The 18,140-nt window shown below is 45.5% G+C and overlaps 1 protein-coding gene and 1 long non-coding RNA gene across 4 annotated transcripts in view; both read right to left on the bottom strand.

Annotated features, from left to right (window-relative positions):
• LOC122370584 (zinc finger protein 271-like) overlaps positions 1–12,523 on the bottom strand; it is a 58,856-nt gene extending 46,333 nt beyond the window's left edge. The window contains exons 1-3 of one of the 3 annotated variants that reach the window (XM_043346286.1): positions 12,375–12,521; positions 1,355–1,408; positions 531–760 (exon numbers count right to left, since the gene is read on the bottom strand). In XM_043346286.1, coding sequence (XP_043202221.1) covers positions 531–731 — 201 coding nt within the window. In that variant the 5' untranslated portion in view covers positions 732–760; positions 1,355–1,408; positions 12,375–12,521. Of the gene's footprint in view, positions 1–530; positions 761–1,354; positions 1,409–12,374 lie in introns of all 3 variants that reach the window. The other 2 variants (XM_043346288.1, XM_043346285.1) reach the window with 2 other exon arrangements.
• On the bottom strand, positions 4,972–11,642 carry LOC122370588. The gene is made up of 2 exons (XR_006254576.1): positions 11,461–11,642; positions 4,972–5,464 (listed from the first exon to the last, which is right to left on the bottom strand). It is a non-coding gene; the product is annotated as an uncharacterized LOC122370588 (long non-coding RNA).
• Positions 12,524–18,140: the final 5,617 nt, after the last annotated feature.

The raw sequence follows: 18,140 nt of genomic DNA, 5'->3' as shown, positions 1-18,140 counted from the left end.
AGAGGAACACGATGCTGGCAAAAGTAATGTCATGGCGCTTATGAGTCAAAAGTTATTGACGAAAAAACGTTTTTCGTAAAAACGGCTATTTTTGGAGTTTTTGCCCTCTGGAGGCTAAACCGTTGACCTGAGGTCAAATCTGAGAACATTACTCAGAAAGGTCTGTAAAAGGGCTATCGAATGCGCTTTTCCGCGGCGCTGTAGCTCTATCGGTTCCCGAGATAGCCGTTGGCAGTTTCCAAAATGTTGAAATAGTCAACATTTTACCTTTGGTGACCTCTGGTGACCTGACCTTTGACCTTTGACCTGACCCAAAAAATGACCGAAGTGTTTTCGTCCTTATTTTTGACGCTCTTTCGATTGCCGCTTACCGCGTGTCGCTACGTGGCCCAGGAGCCGAGTTAGACGGGGGGGGGCGTGAAAACGCCCCCCCCATCACTCGGCGGAAAGTTCAGGCCACCAGCACGGCGCGGGTTAACCTCGCAGCTAAAAACCAATGAGAAGTGAGCACCATGCATTTGAACACTTACCCTTGGTGAAGTGACTTCAATCTTTATCTCCTCCTTCACAACTGGCCGAAAGTCGCTCTCAGAGCCACTATCTATGGGAGTGCAGCTCCTCGGCCTCTGAGACTTCCTCACACTCTGTGACGGACCCCATTCCCCGTCGCTGTCAGCGGAGCCCTCCAGAGACCACTTTGGTCCTTTTGGTGACATTGATGCAGCCCGCATGAGCGGCAGTAGTTCAGACACTGATGGATCTGGAATGGGGTCCAACATCAGTTCACATTGAGTTGACTAGATGAAAGCACAAAACGGAGAAATTATGTAGCAAAAAAATACAAAGTTGCAGAGTTATCACCACCAATAATTGAATATTCCTTATGGAATTAATACCCATAAAACATCTCTCAATAATGACAATGACATGGTTTGCCAACAAGAATGCAGCAGGAAAATAATGGAGGTGCTCCTATACCTAGCATTTAGATCCTGGCTTTATATGAAAAACTGTTTGTAGCCTCAAATGATCTCTGATGACCTTTCTAGAGGGCAGGCTAGCAGCCAAAGACACCTTTGTTGTCAGAAGTAGTCCAAATCATTGTGATTCTGAAATATTTTTATTGTTCCTCCTGACCTGGCAGGCTGACATGACCTCAACCTGGGGTCAAAAATTTCATATGTTGTCAAAAAATGATGAACTACAAGCTACTCCAAGCGGTGAGGCGCTTCGCACCAGTTTTTTATTCACACGCAAAAAACTGGACAGGGTGGTAACAAATGCCCCCCCCCCCCCACTGAGGCAAAGGTTAAAACTGGGTAAATACTATTAGAATTGTCTCGTGGCGACCTACATGATGGTACTTTCCATTTCCCACTGTTGAAGCTTCTTCCTTACCCATGGATGCCTAGACAAAATCATTGCGTCAGGTTTGAGGTTAGGTAAGGTCTGGTTACCGTAAAACGGGGTGTTAAGGGACAGTTTTGAGGTGTTTTGTTATATAACTCAAGAAGGGTTGGAGATAGAAGCATCAAATTGTCAGCATTTTATGTGGAATTTGGTGCTTTACATGCCTGCCACATTAAAGTTTTTAAGATTTATACCTGCATATTATTTTTCATTATTTTTCATCACTGTCCCTTAGCACCCCAATGTGGGGTGTTAAGGGACACCTATATTATTCCAAGAAATGGTCATCAAATGCACACAATTGGGGTGTGGAAGGGCACACAATTTATTTTTTGAAATGTTTCGCATATTCTGTCACAAAGCAAGTCAGGTTCATTCACCACTAATGACCTTTTTAGCCAATTACGTGTAATGCAGTTTACGCTTGTGGAAAAAGTGCTAATTATAAGGTAAACATAACCAAAAAGTAATCTTCTGTCATCAATAAAAACCCATGTTGAAGCTAGTCACTTGTCATTATGTTGCCCTCTTTGTTTTAGCCTTTTCATGATGACATCACATATACCTACATCAGTCTCCATTAACCCTCGCCCGCACATGGGGGGGGGGTGGTTGCCACCCCCCCCCCCCAGGTAGTCTTTCTGCTCTGCACTCAACATTTTTAGAGCTAGAAGGCTGATTTTTCGTATAGCTGCTCCTCTATCCTTTCTTGATGTCCACTGAAAATTTCAAGTTTCTGTGATTTTTGGTTTCGGAGATATGACCTTGTTTTTCAGGTCATGTCATGACCCAAATGGCCAATTCTCAACATCTTGCGTTTGCCATGGGCCTTATGAGCTTTTGACACCCTGATTTCGGCCTTTTTTGCCAGTCTTACCTCCTACCTATCATGGAACATGTTGTTCGACGATGTTCAGGGGTCAAGGTCAGGGTCAAGGTCAACCTAGGTCACCTAAGATAATTGCGTTTTAGGCAAGCTGAATTTACTTTTTTTGAAGTTTTTTGACTGCATTTTTGGTAAAAGCTTCTCAGATCATGATTTCATGTAATATGGACCCAAAAACAATCGGTGCACACATCAGTATAGGTACACACAGACACACACAGACATACAAACACATATAATTGACCTTGACCTAACTTGACCTGAAATGACCTCAGCAGCAAAATTCTGGTCGGGTAGTGTGACAAAGAGGTTCTAGCTGGCTTGGCACCAGAAAACAGCATCGTCATCGGTATTTGATAAGCAGCACACTTGATATCCAACGGTGACCCAAAACAGCAACATTTTTTAGTTTGACCTGACCTGGAAGGTCAATGACTGACCTGAGAAGGTAAAACTGGGTATCATTGGATTCGTCTCTTCCCAAAGAATCTTTTTGGTCTTTACTGCTAAGCTCTATCTCCAACAGGAACGAAATGGCGCGGGGGGGGTGGCAACCACCCCCCCCCCCCCCATGTGCGTTCTAGGATGGGAAAATGGCATGTGCGGGCGAGGGTTAACCCATCATTGTAAAAGAGAGTGTTGAGATGTTTTGTTACATAACTTAAAGGAAATAGTTCACTTTCACGAAATTATATTTTTTGCAATGGATTTATGATTTTTTATGTTCAAAATGATCAGCAAAGAACATAAAACCTTTTTATAACAAAATATTATTTTCTATATTTTTGATATAGGAAGAACTTTTCAGTTTCTGTAAGGCACACGCGATCCAGTATGAAAAGAGCATGGGTCCCGAAAATTCTTCAGAAGCTAGAGAAATTATCGCGGCCACCGGCATTTGGGCGATCTGCTCATGCATTTGTTACTGGAGCGCCTCTGAAGAATTTTCTGAATAATTTTCTTTTGTTACTGGAGCGTTTCTGAAGAATTTTCGGGACCCATGCTCGTTTCATACTGGATGCGAATATATGCAAGGCACACAACCTCAACGCAAGGCACCTTTTTCGGGACGAGAAATAGAATATCTTTGCCTAGGGTGATCGTTGGGCTGTAAAAGCTCCTGATTTATGCTCGTCTCAGCCCAAGCTACGGAACTGCTATTCCAGTTAAAAACCCATGTTAAAATGTGAACTATTTCCTTTAAGATGTGTTAGAGATAAAAGCATGAACTTGCCAGCATTTTATGTGGAATTTGGTGTTTTCCATGCCTACTGAAAGAAAACTTAATGAAATTATATTTAGATAGGGTAGACCGGGGCAAGTCGCCCCGCCCAGGTAAAACGCCTCACCGATGTTTCTCGGAACTGGCCACGATCTGGGGAAATATTCTCTCTTCTATAAAACGTGCACTATATGATCATTATATGACCAGACTGGAAAGAAATTGTAATGACTCCTTAGGGAGATATAGCCAAAAATGTGTTTTTGGAGTGATTTTTATGTTTTGTTGTCAGGTTATGCATCATGGCGTTCTTTTATGGTCCACATCAGGTTAACAACTTTTATGTATTTTGAACAACTATTATCTAACGCTTATAATGCCGGGTTGGTTCGTGTTAAATTATGTCTTGCTGGAGTGCAAGGCGTTGTTTTCTGACCGAACTACGTGATGGGGTAAAATGCCCCAGTAGGTCGCGGGGCAAAAAGCCCCATGGGGCGTTTTGCCTCATGTGTTGTTCGTACTACCCACTTCCTAATGTTCGGTAGCTGGCAAACAGTAAGTTTCTATGCCTTTATGTGTATTTTTCTCAGCAACTGGATGGCAAAGGAAGTATTTTGTTAACATTTGCATTGCAATAATTTATTATTTGGTCTGATGAGGTAGGTGAAAAACCTGCTCATACAATAGTGTCATAGCTGAACACCTGATAGCATGGAAGGTGCTAACTTCAGTGCCGTGCCTCCAGAGGTCTAACGGACCTCTCACATAAGATTTAGCCAACTACCATGTTAAATCTTTAATCTTAAGTATGGGGCTACTTGCCCCAGGCCGTGGGGCGTTTTGCCCTGGGGTTGGGGCAAAATGCCCCATTTGCAGTTGCTTCACAAATCACTTCATAGCTGAGAGTCCGATCATAAGTGAATGAATTTGAAGGGTGGAATTTAAAGTAAAATGTCCAAAGAACGCATTGAGCACAAATTTGGCCTTCCAGGTGATGTAGGACAAAAGTTATGTAGCAAAATAAATTATCTGGGGCGTCTTGCCCCAGGCTACCCTATTAATTTTTATTTTTCTTCCCTGTCCCTTAGCACCCCACATCCATCTCAAAATATGCATGTATCCGGAGAAGAGGAAGAGGATGATGAATGAATGGGTGGATTTGCACAAGTTTTTCAGGAAACATGTGCAATACATGTGACAATACACCTATGCATTCATTTTCCCTGTACACCCACTAGTTTATGTGGTACACAGAGAGTTTTGGAGATGTTTCAATTTTGTGAAAATGTAGCATGATTTTCAAATCCATTTTGAACCAAATCACTTGCATGAAAAAACATACCATTTTGTCCTATGGTCAAGAGCAAAACAGTGTCAACTACCACACTGAAGTTTTTATTGAACCTTCTCAAATTAGTAAGTTAATATGACTCAAAGTTTTTCCCATGCACTTACTTGTACTTGTTGGGTTAGGGCGCATAGCCTCGTTGGGCTCAAGCGTCCGTAGTTGTTGTCATCAGTGCGCCATTCTTGTCTCGATCGAGTAGATGTTGCAATCGGTTGCAGCCAGATTGTGCAGAGGGAAACTAAGCAGATGAAGGAAAATGATAGGTTTAGCATGGGATGGCATGGGGATGTATGCGCGGGCTTCGGATATGTCCAGGCAGGAAATGTCCGGTGAAGTATATTAGTAACGGTTAGTTTCTAACATATAACTGATTAAAAACTTAAAAATAGAAACAAAAAGGATGGTTTCTGGTTATGAGTCATTCAATCATAACGCTCTTGACCTCGCATCTGTCCAGCGAGCCATTCAGTTCAAAAGGATCTTCAGGCACGAGTCTGCTCTTGGTACCTCACTCAGTTATCAACTTGCGTTGGAGGGTTCATGTCTCATGATCATACCGATCATAACGAGCCTCAACTTCGGAACTATGCGACTACTTCTACAAAAGAAGGGACCGGATGGTACAAAAAAGATTAACGAAGGTATACATCCAAGAGAAATCTAGAAAAAGAAACTACAGTAGCAAACCAGTACAGGCTGCTCTTCATTCATCCACTAACTGCATCCATCTCTCACACCGATGCATCTCCACTCCCGCATCCTTCTCATTCAACATTCAATCTCCATTCATCCAATCATTCCCACACAATGCACGACTGTTACACACATGAGGACGTCCACAGAGCAGTCGCAGCACATAACACAAAACACCAGAGAGACGATAAAGTAAACAATCAACACAAATTACAAAAGCAGGAGATCACATCAATGTGCCAGATCGACGGCCATGCCCTCCGCATCAGTCGCGACGGGGTTCGCCAATCGGCAGGTAGACTAACATAATCCAATAATTGCACATGATAGCTTCAAACACAAATAATCACAGCTAGTTCATCGCAGATCATCGCAGTCACAGCTTTTTGAAGAGATTGGTAGCACGTAGGAACCTGAAAACCTCGTCAGTGATGTCCGGGTGTTGATCACCCAGAAGAGTTTTCAGGGTAAGTGGTACATCCAATTGAAGGCACTTCTGAACAATCGATTGTCGGTGAGTAGCATACACTGGGCACTCCACAAGTATATGTTTAACTGACTGGGGACACAAACATCGGTTACATGCAGGCCTGGGGTCTCTATCTATTATATGTCCGTGAGTGAATCGTGTATGTCCTATTCGCATGCGACATAACAAGATTTCCTCCCTGCGACTGGCGCGTTTACAAGATGACCATGATCCAACTTCATCCTTTATCAACTTCAAGTTGGTGTTTGAGTTATACTGCTGCCAGCACTGATTGAACAGGCGACGGACAGACAACCCAATATCGGGATAGTGCTCTTTGGGACCCATTTCAAGGACTACTATTTGATCCAGCGAGATAGCCTCCCTGGCCTGACGGTCAGCTAGCTCGTTCCCAGTGATGCTGCAGTGTCCAGGGATCCACAAAATAACAAGTTCGCGATCAGACAAAGCAATCAATCGATGACAGGTCTCTAAAATCTTCATGATAGTAGGATGGGAAGTGACCGGCCCACGAAGAGCAGTCAGCACGGACAGGGAGTCCGTGCAAATGACACATCTCATGATACCACTTTCCTCCACAAATAACAGTGCCCGTAGTATAGCGAATGCTTCCGCCGTAAATACAGAGCAGTTATTTGGCAGCTTAAACCTTTCACGTCGGTTTCCAAGTACATACGCACATCCAACACCATCATGGTTCTTTGATCCATCAGTAAAGCAGAAAGAGAACGTTGCATATCTCTCTCTGAGGTCATTAAACTGACATTGCACTTCAATATCAGATAAGTTTGCTTTTCTCTCATTTGTTAGTCGAATCAGATCACATTTCTGCAAGTGCCAAGGCGGGATGGTACCAGATAAGGACGTCAATTCGTTCGGCATATCAAAGTTTGTCTCAGCGCATATAGCCGAGAGCCTCTCATACACAGGGAAGCCTGCGATTCGCTTCAAATAATCACTATCAATGGCAGGCAGCGATGCACCGCGTGATATCAATTCAAGACATGGATGGTTGGGGTCACTCTTCACTCTCAAGCAGTACCGTAAGGTCAAATCGCACCGTCTTAATCTCAGAGGGGGTACGTCTGCTTCCACCATCAGAGGTAGTATGGGGGAGGTTCTAAGCGCGCCCGTAGCAATCCTCACGCATGCATTCTGGATGCTATCAAGCGACTCAACTGTTTTGTTTCGTGGACCATCCAGTATCTGGCATGCATAATCAAGTATTGGCCGTATCATTGATTTGTAAATTCGCAAAAGTATCGTTCTATCCGCTCCACAGTTCCCTCCGGCCAAACATCTTAGGATTGATATACGTTTAGTTGCCTTTCCCTTCACATATTTAATATGTTTGCTCAAATTCAGTCTCGTGTCGAGCAAAACCCCGAGAAACTTGACCTCCTCGGAGTAGCTCAAGTGCTCGTTGTAAAGTCTCAATCGGGGCACAGTGGCTAATTCCCTTGCTTTCATATATCGTCTGAATATAATGGCATTGCATTTGTGCGGTGAAAAAACAAAGCCCCATCTGTCAGCCCATGAACTAACATGGTCGAGAGCTAACTGCATTCGGTCAACTAATTGTGCAATTCTCCTTCCTTGCACCCACATGGTACAATCGTCAGCGTACAGCGCACATGTTGGGTTTCCGGGGACTCCATCAAATATGTCGTTTATCATGATGTTAAACAACACCGGAGAAATTACACCACCCTGTACCAAGCCATTGTCCTGTTCAAATGTATCGGAGAGGCAGCCATTTCTGACTTGAAAGGTTCGGTTATCAAGGTAGGATCGAATGAAGTGCATCATTCGCCCTCTGAAACCAAGTGCGTGCATCTTGGTCAGCAGGGCCGCCGTCGAAATAAGATTATACGCATTCTTAAAATCCAAGAATACAGCTAAAGTATACCGGTTGTAAAAGAAGCCCTGTCTAACATTGGACTCCAGTCGTAGTAAATGATCAGCTGTGCTCCGTCCCTTCCGAAATCCGCATTGAATGGCTGAAAGCATTCCTCCGTTTTCAATAAACCACGCCAGCCGTCTGGTAACCATTCGTTCCATGACCTTACTGAAGCATGATGTAAGCTGTATAGGTCGGTAAGATTCGGGTTGGTGACTTGGCTTCCCGGGTTTAAGGATCGGCACCATAATGGAATGTTTCCAAGTGTCGGGAAGACGCTCTGAAAGCCAAATGTAATTAATCAGCTTTAGGATCTGTGTCAATTGCTCATCATTAAGTTGCTTGAAAAACATGTAGTGAATCTTATCAGGCCCAACAGAGGTATTTCCACAATGGGAAACTGACCATCTCAATTCGTCAATAGTAAACATGTCATTGTAGCACTCGTCGTTGTCGCTCGCAAACGATGGAAGCTGTTCGAGCAAAACACTCTCTCTTTCCCTAAAGGCAGCTCTATAATTAATGGACGCCGACATCCCCGAGAAGAAATTCCCGAGCACGTCAGCGACTTCTTTGGGATCGTCTGTCATATTGCCATTGATGCATAATACGGGCAATGGCCGCTGGTAGCGCTCCTTCTTTGTAAAACGCCGTATTATGTCCCATAGTTGTCGCATAGGGGTGGTATGTTTGAACATATGTAGCAGTTTCTCCCAAGAGTCCCGTTTTGCCTGTCTAATAATTCGCCTTGCTCTTGCTTTAGAAGCTTTATATTCCATGAGGTGTAAAGTTTGGTGGCTACGACGAAACCGGTTGAGTGCTCGTCGCCGACTACGAATCGCCTCTTTACATTCCTCAGTCCACCATGGACAAGTGTACTTTGAGTTGTTCCGTTTCATAGGTACGCTATCCTCCGCAGCCCTCAGTAAGGCTTCGGTCATAGCTGTGCAGTTTTCCATTCCTATTCCTTCACAAAATCGTAAGTCGCACTTCTCAGTAAATTCAGACCAGTTGGCCTTATTAGTATTCCATCCCGTGAAATCTGTGTTCCGACAGGTGTCAGTTCCAGGCAGATCAAATGTTATGTATATTGGGCAATGATCACTGGAATATAGATCAGAGTCGGTACACCATTGCAGGTACTGACCTATATTACCCGTGCTCAATGTTAAATCAATATGGGACCATAGTCCAGAGTATTCATCGAGCCGTGTCGGGCTGCCATCGTTAAGAATATTCAGTGCGTGTTGACGAATAACTCGTTCCCATATGACTCCTCTCTGGTCACAACGATCTGCGCCCCACATGTAATGTCGGCTGTTAGCGTCTGTACATATAATAAAAGGTTGTGGCAGCTGGCTCACCAGACCACTGAGAACCTGCTGCGAAAGACGCTCGTTCGGCGGAAGGTACAACGAACAAATACACAGCCGACATCTGCCAGTTGGGACCGATATTGCAACAGCTTGTAGACAAGTATTCAGATTTATCTGACAATGGGGATGTTTATTGTTAACATAAATACTGACTCCTCCCTGTCTCCTGTCCGTATTGGGAAATGCGTTATAAAGAGTGTAATTATTAAGGCGGAAATCATAAGGATCATTAGGGAGAAAATGTGACTCTTGGATGCAAATCACATCTTTGCCTTTTTCCAGTAGCACAGGTTTAATCTCCGGCCATTTTCCAATCATTCCACGAGCATTCCATTGCATGATGGTAAAACTCCTCACACTATTAACCATAACGCTGTTTCTAACTAACTATTCGACGGAAAAGTACCCAGCACGGTCAAGGTCACCTTTGCGCTCGTTCTCGGCTCTGAGGTCGGGCTCACGCCGCGCCCCAGGACCGGGCCCACGCCTAGCCCCGGGGCCGGCCCGCCGACCTCGCGATAACATCGGGTCACGTGACCTGCCCCACTGCCCCGGGCGCCGGTCGAACCATCCCGGCTCCGACGGAACACGCCCGTTTCATCAGCCCCGCCGCCAAACCGACCCAAAAAAGGATCGCCTGGCAGACTGACGACGACCACCACAAAATCAAATATAACACATGAGATACTGAAACCAGACACCAGATGCAAATCAGGATAAGGAAATAAATAATACATAATCTGGGTACCGACTAAAACCTGCGACAAACGCAGGCAACTGTAATCACTGGAAATAATTGTTCGATATTTGCCAGAAAAAACCACAAACACAGAAATGATGCTTTTGCTGGGTATTGTCTAAGAGTTGGGGGGATGGGAATTGTTTTGCCAACACTGTTTGGACGAAGGAAGTCGCGAAGCACTTTGGGCCCGCTGCATTGGTTTGAGCCGACCACGTTCACCTCGCCCTGGGGCTCGAGTGAATCGAGTCAGCTCGGGGGACGGCGAAATCTCGTCATCCCCAGTCAGTGCTGGAAGGACAGGCATGTTGCCTCCCTTCTTTCCCTTGCCCTTCCTCACAGTTTGCCACTTCCCAATCTCCTTGTCAAAGCCAGTCACTGGTCTTTCATCTGAGTCAACATCACCATGTTTTTGAACCTCCATAGAATCACTCTCTGTCTCTATGCATGAAATCTCACCACTACTCTCTACACCCTGTGCACCGCTGTCAGTGATGCAGGCAGGCTCTGTCTCCTTGTCTGTGCCTTTGGGATCCAATTGTTTGCCCAGAACCTGCTTGAGCAAACCCACCAGCTCTGTCACTGCATCTTCAAGCTTACCCACCCTGGTTTTCAGTTCCTCCTCCTGTGGGGATGAGCTCTGTGGTACCTTAAGGACCTCAGAATATGATTTTGGACTCTGTTTCTGTGCTTGTTCCTCAAATTTTTTCCTCGCCTCCCCAAAGGAAATGTCTTGTTCTACTTTCATTCTACATATTGCCCTCTCTTTGACCCATATCTCACACCTCCTATCCTGACAGGAGTGGCCACTCTTGCCACAGTTGATGCACTTTGGAGTGCACTCTCCCTCATGACTCGGTTCCCCACAGACAAGACACACACGATCATCCTTGCATGTCGTTTCAGAATGGCCAAATTTACCACATTTGTAACACATCATTGGATTTGGGATGTACTGGTCAACTTTGTAAGTGACATAGTCCAAAGAAATCCTAGAAGGGCAGGTGGGGGCATCAAAAGTTAGAAGGAGTGTTGCTGTCCTTTCAGTGCGCCCATTGACCTTCCTTGTGAACCTTTTGACCTTTGTGACACCAAACTCTTTCAACCACCCAGCTACTTCCTCCTCAGACAGTTCCATCAGGTCGTGGGCCCGCACGATACCCCGGGAGGTGTTGAGCCGTTCATCCCTGATCACCTGACACTCCTCACCTGCAAACATTTGAACTTTCAGAAGCTTGGAAGTCTGAGACTCATTTTTTGTCCTCATCAGCAGCCCACCATCAGCCAAGAGGCTAGCTTTAGCCAACCTATCATCAGGTCCCAGTATCCCTCTGATTCCGAGCTGAACCCAAGGCCATCCCTTTGATTTAAATGAAACATCAGATAACAACTTTACCTTCAAGAAAGACCCTGTGTTGTTGGACTCTCCTCCGTCAAAGAAAAACTCGTCAGGTCGCACCCGCTTTACGGGCCGCCTCCGATCCATCACTGCATCACCTCTTACTTCAAAGAAAGAACTTGCCTTGCAAACGAAACAGAAAATAGAAACCAATGAACCCAAACTCGAACACCCTCAGTAACGCGCGAGAGATCGCAGCTAAACTCGAGCTCCTCCTCCGCCGACGTCTCGCACACCCTTGTTTTCCCATGCAGCTGTCCCTTAACACCCCACTGTCCCTTAACACCCCATTTTATGGTATGTTTCTTTTTTAATATTTTGGAGACACCTACCTTACCATCATATCTGGATTTAGCACATTAAAGGGACCCTCCCACCTTCAAAAAAGTTAATGAATTGGCATAGAAGTGATGTCCCTTGGTTCGGAAATATCAAAAATGAATATGTACCAAATTTCACCGTAAAATATTCACTGGATTTCAAGATATTAGGCTTTTACTTTTGTTTACTTTTTGGAATCTCTGCTGTTCCTAGCGACTCTTTGAAAGTGCGGCACTTGTTGCGCTTAAAACAGCATATTCCACAACGTGCTACCAAATGTTTTAGTAAAACATTTAAAATCATTAGATCTCCGCTGACATCACAAATTCTAAGGGGGCATTCCGGTGCAGTCGCCCCTTAGAATCCGAAAACTGCAAGTTTGAAATTCCATATCTCCAAATTTAAGCATTTTTCGATGTTGTTGTGAGTGCCCAAACCGGTACTGAAGGCCATGGCCACCAATTTGGCTATCTCAACTCAAAACTAATGTTAAGGTGGGATGGTCACTTTAAAAATGGAAGAATGCGTATTACGTAAGTAGGTACTACTTACTTTTGAAAAGTGAGTCGATGCTATTATACCGAACTTACCATGCTGATCCATCTCAATCTCCAAATCAAGATCCCTCGTTTTCTGTGCGAGTCCGCTCAGAATGAGAATTCTATAGATGGCCTTGATGAGAATAAGTTGAAGTCAAAGTTGAAGTGCGCATCACTAGCATCACACGACGCGTGCTCTCACGTGGTAGCAGCAAAACTGCGTCATAAATGTCGAAATCCAAGGCTCAGGGTCATCGAAATCAACGTCCATCAATTGAGCAGCAGATTGATATTCGCGAATATCAAACTGAAAATTCGATATTCGGACGGGGAACGCAATAACTCAAGAACCAGTGAACCGATTTTGATGAAAAGGCCCTCATTCCATTCCTCGTTCCTTATTGCAGGTTGACGGCGATTTCCAGGTCACTAGGTCATGACCTTCAAGGTCAAGGTCAAGGTCAAAGGACGGGGAGCGCTCTACCGATTTACATGCGGTAATTTTTGTAGCGGGTAGCTTCATTCCTTCTACTAAGTATTGGACTATTCCCGATGCATGTGGGTGACCCCTTATGCACGTGCCACGTGCAAAACGAAGGGGTATCAGTTTTGTAATAGTTGCAATATCTCGGTAACTTAACTTGGCCGATTGCGCTTGAAGTTGGCATGTAGGTAGGCACCCACTAGGCAATGCATATCCATTATCCATGTGCCAGAGTTGGGGTGCTGCTGCACGTGCGCACGTGCAGGGGTCGATTCCAGATCTCGAGAACGGCAGGACCGATTGCGCTCAAATTTGGTACGCAGTTAGGGACCGGTTAGTAGGGTGCCGTGCAAAAGTCACTTGGGACCCATTTTGCACGTGCGCACGTGCAGGGTGCCGCTTCCAGATCTCGAGAACAGCTGGGCCGATCATGTCCTCAAATTTGGCAAATCGCTGGAGACCGGTTAGTAGGGTGCTGTGCACACGTCAGTTGGAGATACCCCCTCACAATTTCGCATGTGCAAGGCCCACCCTCTCGCTCGCTCCGTTAGTCGCCCCAAAAGGCGTTATACTGGTATTGTAAGCTTTACATGCCACGCCGATCTCCTTTCGGCCTTCGCCTTGTCGACAAAGGCCGCGCAGAAATGCTACGAATAAAGGAATGAGTGGTGGTCACGAAAAATGTATTGTCCCTCAAAGTAGCTGGACATTATTCACAAATCACAGCGCTACGACACTGTACCAAATAGCGACACTCCTTAACTCCTATGTGGAGGCGGATAGTTAAGAACACAACTACTGAATCACCGTGTGTTAACATAAAGAAACAAGATGTGACACTCACACGGGTAGCCAAGAAGCTCACAAACGAGAACCACAGCTACACCTTTTTACGACTAAATATAGACATAGTGCACGCAGCTCAATAATAGTGCAACCGATTGCGACAAATCGCCATTGACAGACTATGGCATACTGTCGAAATCGCCCCCTTTTATTACTGAAATGTGCGCACTGCCGCCCTAAATTGGGCGTAAAAAGCTGAATAACACTAATATATCAAACGTATGACGACAGCCGGTCATGCACTTGTCGGCATATTTCAGCATTGCATTTCGCCAACCAAGCCATTTACCGCATCAGTCAAACCTGTGTAATTCTCAAAACTGTGTACCAGTTAAAATCGAGTTTTTGCGTCAAACTGCTGAACCATTAGACAGTAGTCGCAGCAGTGCTGCCAGTCTTCGTGTGGGTCTGCATGTGTCTGATAAGCTTTGCCCGTTGAGCGAACCGGGCCTGGCAGTGTGAGCAGCCGTACGGCCGCTCCCCCGTGTGAGTACGCATGTGTAAGGTGAGACTTGTCCCTTGAGTGAACCGTGCCTTGCAGATAGAGCAGCCGTACGGCCGCTCCCCAGTGTGTGTCCGCATGTGTGCCTTGAGGTGTCCCCGTTCAGCGAACCGTACCGTGCAGATGGAGCAGCCGAACGGTCGCTCCCCAGTGTGAGTCATCATGTGTCTGGTGAGGTGTGATCGATCAATGAACCGTGCAGTGCATATAGAGCAGCCGTACGGCCTCTCCCCAGTGTGGGTCCGCATGTGTGTAGTGAGGTGTGACCGGTTAGCGAACCGGGCCTGGCAGTGTGAGCAGCCGTACGGCCGCTCCCCCGTGTGGGTCCTCATGTGTTTGATGAGATTCCCTCGTCGAGCGAACCGTGCCATGCAGATGGAGCAGCCGTACGGCCGCTCCCCCGTGTGGATACGCATGTGCGTGATGAGGTGTGACCGTTGAGCGAACCGTGCAATGCATATAGAGCAGCCGTGCGGCCTCTCCCCAGTGTGGGTTCGCACGTGCTTGGTGAAGGTGGACCGTTCAGTGAACCGGGCCGAGCAGATAGAGCAGCCGTATGGCTGCTCCCCAGTGTGGATCCGCATGTGATTTTTAAGGCTTGATCGAACAGTGAACCGTGCAGTGCAGATGGAGCAGCCGTACGGCCGCTCTCCAGTGTGGGTCCGCATGTGTGTAGTAAGGTGTGACCGGTCAGGAAATCGTACAGAGCAGATGGAGCAGCCATACGACCGATCCCCAGTGTGTGTCTGCATGTGTCTGGTGAGGTGTGACCGTCGAGTGAACCGTGCATGGCAGATAGAGCAGCCGTGCGGCCGCTCTCCAGTGTGGGTCTGCATGTCTTTGGTAAGGTTGGACTGTTTAGTGAACCGCACCGTGCAGATGGAGCAGCATTGCGACCTATCCCCAGTGTGAGTCCTTCGGCAACGTTTCATGCTTGTGGGCTTGTCGGTCGAGTATTGACACCACTCGCACTTGAATCTGCCGTTCCTGTCGATGTGACCGTGACTTGTCTTCACGTGTCCGTCCAGACGTTGCTTTCCCCAGCATCGGAAGTCGCAGTGGGGACATTGAACCGAGCCACTTATGCCTGAAGAATACACAGAAAAAAGAAAGGCCCTTAGACAAGTTGCATGCCAAAGCAAGTCGCACATACACTGGAACAATCACGACGCCCAGAGATGACCCACGCAGCTCGTGGTCGCCTTTCCAGGTCTCCTTGGTGAGCGCCATGGGCGGTAGCGGCAATGTTGACGCGATAAGCCATCAGCGCCCATGAGTTGATCCGCTTGTCGTTCGAAATACAGCCTTCAGAAACGGAACGCTGAGCTCGTTTAGAGAATATTTCACTTGCCCTTTATTAACTCGCGCATGGACAGAACTCCGAGCCAACTTATCCGTGAAGGAAAAGGATAATTAGCAACACCAAAAAATCAAAACTTTAAAGATAAAGAGAGAGAGAGAGAGAGAGAGAGAGAGAGAGAGAGAGAGAGAGAGAGAGAGAGAGAGAGAGAGAGAGAGAGAGAGAGAGAGAAAACGTAATCAATTATTTATCAATCCAATGTCACTTTAGTTGGAAGAACCACAAGAAGCAGTGAACGCGGAACGCCACTATCTAAATTAAATGCATACATGATAGAAATGGTTAGGGGAGAGTGGCCATATTGCGCCACGTTAAGCGAAACTGGCTTCAGCTTGGAATACAAAGACAGCACAGGTTTGTTGTTTTCACATTATATTCAGAAACCTTTTTCCTGCCTTTTTTAGACAGTAATTTATCGCATACTTCAACTAATTAGCCAGACACGGTCTTTTTAGAAAGTGTTGCAAAGGGCGCAATTGTCGAATACCTTCGATAAATGCGCCCACACCATGGCGCATTTGAATTCAAATGCGCCCACCGCAAATACATGCATTAGCTATGGGCTGTAAAGAAAAGAGTGATAAGTAGGTAATGCGTTGGATGATGTGTCATTATTTCATTAATTTACCATCTGTTTTCTAGAAATTTCATTAGAAGTGCACAGTGACCTCAAATTGCTTATGGTTTTGTCATCTACTAAGCCTTTCGAATATTAGCCATCATTATTAATGTTACCCATTTCATTAACATTAGCCCGGGTGTGGCGCATTTACCCCGGTCGCATTTGAAAAAACGTAGTGGTGTGACAGAACATGGCGTCCCTATTCACCGCAGCCACAATCTCTTGCATGGAGGTGCTCAGATCATTCGAAATTAACCATCTGTCCGAAAAATTAGCAGCACATGTGTGCAAACATTTACTAAACCTTATTCTACAGCTTTGAAGAATGCTTTTTTCGCTAAGAAACCCCAACATTTAAACAAAATCGTTGCTTAAGCTCATGCTGCCTTACCTCTGCCAAGGTTCCACCGGAAAAGGAAGTATGATCGAGGTGGGCAACTTTTGCAACAACCACTAGGTACTTATGGTGTGCCAATTTTTCTGGAGCTTGGGAGGGCGCATTTATCTCGCGGGCGCAATTAGGGTACTCTCCCCTACATTCAGCATTTTCTCTATATCTTGATAGGTACAATCAATGCAAACAAGTAGAAAGGAAAAGACGTGTGAAACAGGCGATAAAACCTAAAAATAGCCGAGAATTGATAAACACATTTCTTCGGCCATTACAATATTTCTTTTCCTTTTACATGAAAGCCATAACACTAAGGAACATATGGTAGGTATTCGCTAATGGACATGGGTCCTGCTGAAAACTCAGTACAGTCTTCAATAGAACAACGCTACTTTTATTTTAGCCTTTGGCGGCACATAGTTTGCCGACGTCAACACGACAACTTGTCAAGTCAACAACATGTCAGGCTTGTAGGTAGGAGAGGTTGGGGTAATTTGGCCGGTGGTGTAAATTGGTAAAATCGAAATAACTCGAGTCTCTATTCATTCCTCATGGGTAGTACTAACTCGAGGACAAATGTCATTATAACTTCCCCCCTCATAGTTTTCTTCAAAATAAATAAAACGTGAAGTTCATTAGAAAATGGCAACTTTTGCATCCGCTTAAAAAGTTGTAAACCATGTAGTATTTGGACTGTAAACGAATTCCGACATTATAGCGCCATTCTGGGGGATGTTCAGCGGTTCCAAGAGCAATTTCATTTAGTTCCGTGCAGTCATGACGACTTTGTAGACAAAAAATTCAGAATAGCAATGTGGGGTTATTTGGCCGGTAGGTACTAGCGGGGCAACCTGGCCGGTGCGCTCAGGGTCGCTTTGTTGGGACGGCCGAGTTGTCATGGTAAATTATACCATAAATGACATAATTCATCACCAACTTTGACTTGACTACCTTAATGCCTTATTTCCTATTGGACAGCTGTAAGGCCATGTGACGTCATCAGAGATAACCAAACGTTTTTTTTGTGCTAATAAATCCTAACAGAAAAAAGATACAGCCGCGCAAATGGTCTCATTTTGTTCAGCTCGTCAAGGCGCATCGAATGATATACATGATGACCTTGAAATCATGTGACCTTGAGGTCAAGCGACTTGAGGTAGCGTGACCTGAAGTCAAACTTTGACCTTGACCTCTCGAAGTCAACACTTATATGTTTCGATGCGAACTGACGAGAGAATTACGATGCTGCTTTTATTTTTGACCTACCTTGATTACTTCAAAAGTTATTCGTAAAAAATTGTGATCGCATCTATGTAGAGCCGCTATTTTGACTATTTTCGACCTCTCTGACCGCTGAGTCAACCTCCGAAATGCGCCAAATGCGTTGTAGGACGCACGTCATTGCTGAATGTGAAGCTGAGTCGCCTTTAACAAAAAAACCCGACTACAAACTAATACCGGCCAAATTGCCCCACACCCCCGGCCAAATAACCCTGCTACTTGCTAGTGGGGCAATTTGGCCGCCTTGCAGACCTTTGTAATACGTCACAATTGCAATATAAGTAATTACTCTATCATTTCAAATTCACTGTCCAGTAAAGTAAAATGAATG

Source organism: Amphibalanus amphitrite, unplaced genomic scaffold (assembly GCF_019059575.1).
Source record: "Amphibalanus amphitrite isolate SeventyFive unplaced genomic scaffold, NRLGWU_Aamphi_draft 001147F_arrow, whole genome shotgun sequence".
In the NCBI taxonomy this organism is placed as follows: Eukaryota; Metazoa; Arthropoda; class Thecostraca; order Balanomorpha; family Balanidae; genus Amphibalanus; species Amphibalanus amphitrite.
This window is presented reverse-complemented; position numbering and strand designations above follow the sequence as displayed.